Consider the following 10,273-nt stretch of genomic DNA (forward strand, 5'->3'; position numbering starts at 1 on the left):
GGGTTTCCGGGTAAGAGTCGACCGAGTGAGCGCATCTTCACCCGAGCGGTTTTATTCCACTCCTGCTAACGGAAATGCCATTCCACGGGTCGTCAAAAGGATTTAGATCCAGGCTCCTCTCCCGAAGACGTCCGTTTGTTGGCTTGAATTGAATGGTTATCGTGCTGGAAGGTGAAACTCTCTCCATGTTGACTAGCGCGCCAGTCCCGGCTGAAGAGAAGCAGACGCATAGCATGATGCTGCCAGCACCGTGCTTCACTGTGAGTATAGTGTTCTCAGGGTGATGTTTTTACGCCTCATCAGATCATAACACACTGTCCACATGGTTTGGGGTGATTTAGTTGAGTTCGGATATCGTGAGACAGGGCTTCGATTTAGCCACCATACCACATCGCCCAGACATGTGAAGAATACAAGAACGCGTCGTAGAAATCCGATGCAGCTCGTTGACCTGGACTCGGATCTTCCCGTTGCTGTAGGTCTCCCGGCAGCGTCCCTGCCGAGTCCTTCTCTCGTACTGTTTTGCATAATTTAGGGACGCCGTGTTCTCGGCGAAGTCGGCGTGGTGCTCCATTTCCTCCACTTGGTGATGACGGCGTTCGTGGCGTTCCGTGGCGTTTTTGTACCCCTTTTCCTGATCAGTACCTTTTAACCTCCTATACTCCTATGCTTTGTAAGCTCTTTGAGGACCATGAGGAAAATCGTACAGAAGCTGTTGATCTTTATTTACGGTTCGTTAACGACAGCTGTTTGATAGTTACATATAATTAATTAGTTTGAACGTGATCGGTTCATTCTGAGTACAGTCACATGACCCACTATCAAAGGATGTGTGTGGGGGCGGGAGGGGGGGGGAACCCCCATAAGTTATTCCTCCTTAAACGGTTCTAATAGTTTTTCACTTGAATTATATCGGTTGCTGCCGTAGATCACATAAAAGGTGGAAAATGTTCTGACGTGGTTGATCTCGGTTTCATTTTTGATACGTCACTCTTTCTTTTTTTTTTCTTTTTTAGCAACGGGGTGTGTATACTTTTTAAATCCACCGTCGTCCCGTATATACACGGGCGGCATATTTCGGACTTCCCGAGACACTTATTAGGATGGCAGCTGAATATATACAGCGTCTCTTTCGTTCGGGATGGAGTGAGTCTCATTCGAGATCTCCAAAGACCTTTCAGAAAACACATCAAAGCGGTTCAAAGCGTCAAAACCGAACCACAGCAAACAGCTATGAGATGAATCCGAGCAGGAAATGAACATGAATATATCAAATCATGAAGAAAAACAGGAAAAAAGAAAAAGGCAAGGGTACAAGACTGTACTTATTGATTTATTACAGATATAAATACATTAGGATAAATATATTACGCGTGTGTTTTATTATAAGGCAATTAAACGCTATCTTTAAAAAAAAAAAAAAAAAAAAAAAAAGTTGAAATAATGACGGTGTCTACGCAAAGGGATACCGTCGTTTGACGACCTCGTAGCTCACGGCAAGCCAGTTTATCATGTTTACAAATTAGCTCTTAAATAAATAAATAAATAAATAAATAAATAAATAAATAAATAAATAAAGGAGATTCTCTTTGTCAAGAATGAATGATTTTTTTCCCCCCCCATTTTCTAGAAACAATCCGACAATCCTCTTCAACTGTTATTACTAAAACGTTTCTATTACAATCTTTAACCATCTCTTTGCATAGCTGCGTATTCATTCTCGCAGTCGTTGGTGAGGAATATCACGCTCTGTGTCATTACTGAAACAGGAAAACCATCCGGTCTGGGGTGGTGAGATGACACGCACATCCTAAATAATGCTTCATTTCCTACAACAGCACGTTCCAAAGTTTCCTTCCTCTTACACCACAGCAATTTATTACCTTTAAAGAACAACACACATTTTTTTTTTATCCGTTTACAGTTACGTAATGTGTAATCTCATGGGACGTCCAAGAAACAAGTCAGTTCCTGTCCTCGGGTACGTTATACGGTAGTAGCTACGGTACTACTAAACATCACCAGTCTCTCTCAGCTCGTCGTGTTACGGGGGGAAAAAAACAAAACCCAGAACTGAAAGTTACGGCTTTACGTATTACTGTTACGGCACTGACACCGGAGACTCCTTCCATAAGCGTTAAATAAATGCCACCTGGTTTACGTCGAGCGTCCACCGTACAGTGCGAGTCCCTGTGAATGAGCTGTTACTATAGAAACGAGATCTTATAGTAAACTAACCCGTTTACATTTACAGCATTTGGCGGACGGCCTTATCCGGAGCGACTTACATTTATCTCATTTATACATCTGAGCAGTTAAGGGTTAAGCGTCTTGCTCAAGGGCGGGGGAGGGGATCTGAACTCACGACCTTCCGCTGCGTATTTTATTAGTGGCGTAAAAATCATAGTCATAATAAACAATCTAGTCGTGTTGAGGATCAGAAATATATCTGCTGCTAGTTCCTTAAGTGTATAAATTACTCACTTGTACGGGGTGTAACGCAAAACCTGATACAAACACTATGTACTGAATAACACCGTCGTTTACGCGTTTGAGTGATCGGTCATAAGGCAGTGCTGTGTGAGAGTGCAGGAGAGAGGCAGGCCTACCTGGGATGTGGAAATGCTTAGGTGCAGCCACGTATGTAGAGGACGGAGATTTGCCATCAGAGTAGGTGGAGATGCTCGGGGTGCTACGACCACTTTCACTGCCTCCAGGGGGGGAAAGGTGAGGGCAGACAAACACACAGAGGGGATTGGGGACGGGATGTGAGAGAGCAGAGTTACGCTGTGTTGCTTCTTACATCATTATCACAGTCACGCCTCATGAGCCGAGCAGCTAAAGCTAAGTGCGGGAACACACTGCTGTGTATCACGGTTTAGAGCACGAGTGTCAAACTCGTCTGAACCCCTTCCGACCCGAACGATTTGACTTAAATAATACCCTGAGATCGACTCGCAACCTTCGTCTGGTTTCGCGTGCGGTCACGTTTTCACGTTCTCGTTTTCAAACGCCTTTTTTTTTTTTTTTTTTTTTTTTTACGAAAGCCGGCTTCATGAACGGCTTTGGCCTGGCTAGCTAACGAACTAGCTGGCTAACGCTGCGATTTACATTGAACTGTCATACAGCCGGGTCCATAAGTATGTGGACAGCGACACGATTTTTCCAAATCCACCACGATGGATTTGATTTGAAACGAAATCGGTCAGGACGTCTGATTGAGCATCTCACAAGGGAGGAAACTCTGCTCCGGTGCGTCTGATGTATTAAAAACGACCCCGATCTTTAGGATCACGTCAGAGTGTCCCATTACTTTTGAGCCTGCGAAAATGGAGGGACTCTGTAAAAAAAAACAACAAAATATTATGGATTCCTAAACGGTATTAACGCGGTATGTTTTGTTAAACGCCTCGAATTAAAGCTGAGAGTCTACACTTCAACCCCTTCTTGACTGCTTCGTTTCAAATCCATTGTAACGGTGTACAGAGGGGGAAAAAAAAGAAAGAAAAGAAAAGAAAACCGTGTCGCTGTCCAAATACTTATGGACCCGACTGGCTCTACGTCAGAATCGGTGACGAACTCCAGTTCCCAGAATGCACCACGACTTCCAAATTTGGCTGGCTCACTAACAGCCTTCATTTCAACTCAATTGCACACACACACACACACACACACACACACACACACACACACACACACGCACGATAAATATCTACTATTTTAGATTTGTCTACTTCATCAATTTAGTACCCGCAACTACAACCGCCTTCACCGCCTGACTCTCACATGCTAACAGCTATTAGCTTACAATAATACATCATTATTAAAATAATAATAATAATAATAATAAAATGATAAAAATAATCATTAAAAATGTAACTTCATTTGACATAAATTTGACCAACCCTCCGTAGTGGACGCGTCGACAGCTCCTCGTTAATGCGTTCGTGTCGTCCGAGTTCATACGGAGACGTCTTTTAGTTTTCTAATGAAGAATCTCTCGTCATTGACACGTTTACGTCCGTAGCCCGAGTTTATAGCACCGGGTTTATTGCTGTGTTTTTCTCCCTAGTGGAATAACAAAGAACCGTTTCGATTCGCTTTCAAGCCACGAGACGATTTTAATTAGAACGCAGATTCTGAGTTGGCACATGTTCGATCGGTCCGAGAGTGAACCCTTACGATACCCACGAGACCGCAGAGAACGCACCGCGTCGTTAGCAGGCCGGGTCATGAGGTCATGAGGAAAACACTTGAAGAAAGGAGCGAGAGAGAACAAGAAAGACAGAGAAAGGAAGGAGAAGAAAGGAGAGAGAGGGGCGTGGACTGTTCGTGAAAGCATGTGGAACTTGACTGTAAAGTGTTGGCTCTCTCTCTCTCGCTCTCTCTCTCTCTCACACACACACACTGAAAGTGTACACTGTGCTAATAAACACTGTTCCACTCCACACACATGCACCAGATAGAGAATGCGGTTAGTAAAATGCAGGTCGATATCGATAAGAAACTCCTCCACACATCTGGAGAAGTCGTCACAATCCCGAGACAGACCCTGCGTTCAGCGTGGAGAACAAACTCGGACCGCATTACGATTCCACGATTAAGGTAAACGTAAAAGACATCGCGGATACAGCTAACGTGTCCTTCATGCAACGGCCTACGGTGAGGGGAAATAAGTATTCAGTCCCGTCTGATGTCTTCTGACTTGTCCCTTCACACTAGCAATCGGGGTGAAGCCGAAGGAGCTTCTTAAAGTTCTCAAAGACGACATTATTACACAACACTCGAATTTAAAAAAGCTACAAATACCATAACACGGTCCTTAAACATCCCTGTCGGTACAACTGATTCGATAAAGACGCGGGAGGGAAAGTTCGCGGAACCACAAACGGATCGTCCCTGGACGAGATTTCACGCCACGCGCTCAGACCAGTGATGAAAATGCGACTCTCTGGCAATAATTCAGACTTGTCGTTTTCGAAGAAAGAAGGAATCGCAAGAACCGCATAAGCACAGTGAAGCACGGTGGTGGGAGCGTCGAGACCTGGGGCTGCTTCTCTGCACACGGCACTGGACGATACACCCAAAATAACTCGAGAAGGCCTCGCAAGGTCTAGCCACGTTCCTGACTCGAATCATCCCAGTGTAAAAGTCTGGAGGGTTTTGAAATCGTGAGTTCCTCGGAGGAATCCTCGGGGATCTAAAGACGATCTGCCAAGAAGAACGGACCTCAATCGAACCACGGTGTTTACAAAAAGCTCATTACTTCATACCAAATCTACAAATGCCAACGATGAGTTTGGTCATTCGTGGTGTTTGAATGCTCCTCCCTATCAGTTTTCTTTGTTTATGCGTACGAGCACAAACGTTTTTGGGTCATGTTTCCATGTTCAAAGTCAGAAGAGGTCAGTATGTGCGTAAAAAATTTGAAGCGGATATACGGGAAGTGCCTGAGTGTTTATTTCCCCTGACCGTATGTGCATGCTTCAGACTAATAAATCCTACAAAATCTACAGCGCTCCGAAGACACTCGGTACCTTTACACGGACGACGCTAATCCGATACGGACCCGATTGAGACGATACTCTGATTAAGAAACCAGCATGTAAACACAGATTACTGACAACCTTAATCTGATTAAAGTCACACTCGGAGTAAACACAGATGGAATTAAGACGTGTGGAGTATTCCTGTTTTAGTCGCGTTATGGACGTGCGTTACAGACGTGTACACACCTTAATCACACTATTAACGTCGTGTGAGAGTTTCACCGCATTGTGCGACAGGACACGATCACACACGGCGGCGCTCGACCGTTTGACGCCAAACGAGAGAGCACGGCTGCGTCCCAAACCGCGTCCTTACCTGCTGTATAGTAGGAGAAATACACGTATCTCGGCTACTATATAGACGGTAAGTACGCGGTTTGGGACGCAGCCCACGTCTTCAAGCAGTCGTCTATCTGCACGTACAGCACGACTAATAATTAACTGCACTCAAAGCTTTTGAAAAATTTAAAATAAAAACACCCAAAACTGTATACGGTCCCATAACGAAGACAAACTGTACGTCGATACGTGAAATTCTGGAGGGACGTCGGACGGCGTGACGCGGGGACGTAATGACGTGTGACGTTAATACATCTACGTTCTATAACACGTAGCACAGGAGCATGAAAGGAGTGTTCTAAAAGCGCCTCATGTAAACACCTTCATCAGAATATTATACGTCTTATTCAGAGCAAGGTCGATAATTAGATTACTGCGGTCCGTGTAAACGTACTGAGTGTTTGTGGTGAGAACAGCTGAACTGTCGAGTTAACGTATGCAGCTCCACACACAATAAATGGTCTAAAAAATTTTTTAAAAACCCAGAACACGTCGCTCACTTAAGACACGGTTAAACCCAGAATCAAGCCAAATGGAACCCAGACCCCAAATTATGATTCCTTCACTATGAGACCTTCATTTTCCCCCTCGGGTGGTTGAGAATCCTGAGTAATCCCTTTCCCAGATCTGTACACAACCGTGCTTCAGATGAGAGAAACCTCTGTATTCCCTAACTGGCAAAGAGCCTCGAGTCTGAGCTGGTATTCCTTTGAATCACGAGATTAAACATTAGAGATTAGAGATTAGACAAAAACAGGCCAAACCCACAACACAAGACAAATCGCAAGGAGTTACCTTCGCACATCAGGTGCAACATCGCACAACACCGTCGAGCACAAACAACACACTCGCACAAGGATACGTGTTCAGACTGCGGTACGATACGGATTGTAATGTTCCAGATCATTCTAGTGCGGTCGTTACAGTATAGCGGCGACACACACTCACACACACACACACACACACACACACACACACACACACACACAGGCAACAGTTCCATGCAACACGACAGTGCATGACGTTAAAATATACAGTCCGTACACACACCAGATCTGCCAACCGCGAAGAGGAGTAATGAGGAAAAAGAACTTGTTTACTTCTCTTGAGTAAAGACAAACAAACAAAACCATGTCAGTCATGACTCGTTAACAGTAAAGCTCGATCATAAAGCTTGAAAACACCTACAGAGACAGATGTAAGAGAGCGAAACGAGTTTCTAATCATCGTTACCATTAAAATGTACCGTTCCTCATCCGTCGAGCTGACCGACGCGAAGTCGATACTTGTCTCGCGTTACGAGCTGCCCCATGAGTGCATCTTTCAAGCGTGGAAATCGAGATGCGACGGCAACACACTACAAATATGAGATTGGTCAAAGGGGGCGGGGCTTCCGGGGGAATATCGATTCATATCGGAACGTTCCAAACAGATACGAAATTTTCAATCATCAATCAATCGATCATTGTCAAGATGACTTACGCGGCGGTCACGCTAGACTTTCAGCACGCGGAGACCGCTGCGGATACGGGCGGCGACCGGATGTGACATCGCACACCAATGTTAAAACATACGATCTGTTCCTGTAAGGAGCGACACCGCAATCCAGGCAACTTCTCTTTGGGTGTTGATTTTATATTCGTTTACAGCTGTGTTGTACGGTATGAAACGGGATGGTGCGACGCCGCTATAATCGGTGCTTCCTAAATCTTGGATTTTCCCAAGAGGTCACGGCGTGACGTGTCGATCTTCTATCGGTCACACATCGTCACAAATTGATACCAATTCGTAGGTCGGAGTTGACCAAAATGCGGAACTTTTTCCGCGTGGATCCGCGTGGTTTCCAGCATCCGCGTGCGTATGAATGTACAGTCTAGTCTAGTCTAGTCTAGTCTAGTGCGAGCGCTCGTTTTATTTGTTGGTGAGAAGTCATATCGGTGTACTCCAATGTTAAAATGTGGAGCTCCTACACAAAAAGAGTAAAGGTTGGCAGGTCTGAGACACAAAAACAACAAGCAGAAACAAACCAAACGGTCCACGGAGTGAACCCTGGGGTACACCTACAGTACAATCCCACAGGACTGGATTACACACATTAGAGATAATGAAAAGTCCAGGGCTTTACCGTAAGGAGGCAAATTGAGCTGCAGGTCTGTCCTAGGTTTAGTTTTTTCTTGTTTGAATTCTGTCTCAGTTCCTGTTTAGGGAAGGCGGGCGAAGGACAAGGAAGTAGTTTCATATCTCAGTGTGTGTGTGTGTGTGTGTGTGTGTTTTATTGAAACAAAAGAAGATATCTATCCCTTAAACAAATAGAGCAGTGACATTTCACACTCATTAGTGTTCAGACGTGAGAGCATATGTGGTTCCATGCATGACCGTGATATTAGTCGGGTTTTAGCGAGCACACGAGGCCGAGCCGTGTACCTCTGAAGTATGGGATGTAGTTGTGCTGTTGGAGCATGGCCAGGGTGGTGGGGTTCAGAGAAAGACTCTGTGGGGTACTTCTACCACAACTATTGCAGTACAAGGGCAGTGAAGACGAGTCTCTGGGTGTCCCCTGGCCAGAATATCGGCCCGCGGGTAACACGTTGGAATTCCCTGGTGGTAGGGTGTACCTACTGCTCTCATATTGTTCTGAACAAGGAGTCCAACACCAGCCAGGAGTAGAAGGGCAGTAAAATAAAGTCAGTGTGGTTTAAAAATAAGGGAAATGATGTGTACTTGGGCTACGTTCACATGTGACACAAATTGTATTCTGCCTTAATGTGATCTGTGTTCACACACACACAAAAAAATCTCTTCAAATCAGACCTGAGCCACTTCCATATATGACCCCGGATCTGATACATATATGACCCCGGATCTGATACATATATGACCCCGGATCTGACACATATATGACCCTGGATCTGATACATATATGACCCCGGATCTGACACATATATGACCCCGGATCTGATACATATATGACCCCGGATCTGATACATATATGACCCCGGATCTGACACGTATATGACCCCGGATCTGACACGTATATGACCCCGGATCTGACATGTATATGACCCCGGATCTGACATGTATATGACCCCGGATCTGATACATATATGACCCTGGATCTGATACATATATGACCCCGGATCTGATACGTATATGACCCCGGATCTGACACGTATATGACCCCAGATCTGACATGTATATGACCCCGGATCTGATACATATATGACCCCGGATCTGACATGTATATGACCCCGGATCTGATACGTATATGACCCCGGATCTGATACATATATGACCCCGGATCTGACATGTATATGACCCCGGATCTGATACATATATGACCCCGGATCTGATACGTATATGACCCCGGATCTGATACATATATGACCCCGGATCTGACATGTATATGACCCCGGATCTGATACATATATGACCCTGGATCTGATACATATATGACCCCGGATCTAATACAAATGTATCCCTGGATCTGATACATATATGACCCCAGATCTGACATGTATATGACCCCGGATCTGATACATATATGACCCCGGATCTGACATGTATATGACCCCGGATCTGACATGTATATGACCCCGGATCTGATACATATATGACCCCGGATCTGACATGTATATGACCCCGGATCTGATACATATATGACCCTGGATCTGACATGTATATGACCCCGGATCTGATACATATATGACCCTGGATCTGATACATATATGACCCCAGATCTGACACGTATATGACCCCGGATCTGATACATATATGACCCCGGATCTGACATGTATATGACCCCGGATCTGATACATATATGACCCCGGATCTGACACGTATATGACCCCGGATCTGACACGTATATGACCCCGGATCTGATACATATATGACCCTGGATCTGATACATATATGACCCCGGATCTGACACATATATGACCCTGTATCTGATACATATATGACCCCAGATCTGATTACCTAACATGCTTTAACGAGCATATCGTCGTCATCACCGGCGTCATTGGCGTCGACGATGGAGGACAGCGAGTGCGGTGACTACATTCAGTGGAAGGATGGGGAAATTGATGATTGACTTGGGGATATTTGGGAAAATATCATTAAATCGACCGAAACCGAGTAGCGGTCGAAAGAGTTGCGGCTACAATGCCAAAGAAAAAGAAACAGCCTTGAGTTACCTGAATGAACGTACTGATCATTGTTTGTAGAATCGGGTCATGAATGTGAAGGTAGCCTTGTATTTTTTTTTTGCGACCGTCAGATATTAAAATAATCCATACAAAATATCTGTAAAATTCACAGTGAGGTTCGTATACACGGGTAAAGGTCATAAAAACGGTATTTTAGCACTACGGAAATGAAGACGTACC

The 10,273-nt window shown here is 44.8% G+C and overlaps 1 protein-coding gene across 7 annotated transcripts in view; it reads right to left on the reverse strand.

Annotated features, from left to right (window-relative positions):
* ablim2 (actin binding LIM protein family, member 2) overlaps positions 1-10,273 on the reverse strand; it is a 105,820-nt gene that overhangs the window by 20,908 nt on the left and 74,639 nt on the right. For 4 of the 7 annotated variants that reach the window (XM_047159201.2, XM_047159202.2, XM_047159203.2 and 1 more), the window contains one exon: position 10,273. This exon is cut by the window's right edge and continues 117 nt beyond it. In XM_047159201.2, the coding sequence (XP_047015157.1) occupies position 10,273 (1 nt within the window). Of the gene's footprint in view, positions 1-2,609; positions 2,712-8,013; positions 8,086-8,312; positions 8,523-10,272 lie in introns of all 7 variants that reach the window. The other 3 variants (XM_053685207.1, XM_017483565.3, XM_017483571.3) reach the window with 3 other exon arrangements.

Source organism: Ictalurus punctatus, chromosome 13, assembly GCF_001660625.3.
Source record: "Ictalurus punctatus breed USDA103 chromosome 13, Coco_2.0, whole genome shotgun sequence".
Lineage (NCBI taxonomy): Eukaryota > Metazoa > Chordata > Actinopteri > Siluriformes > Ictaluridae > Ictalurus > Ictalurus punctatus.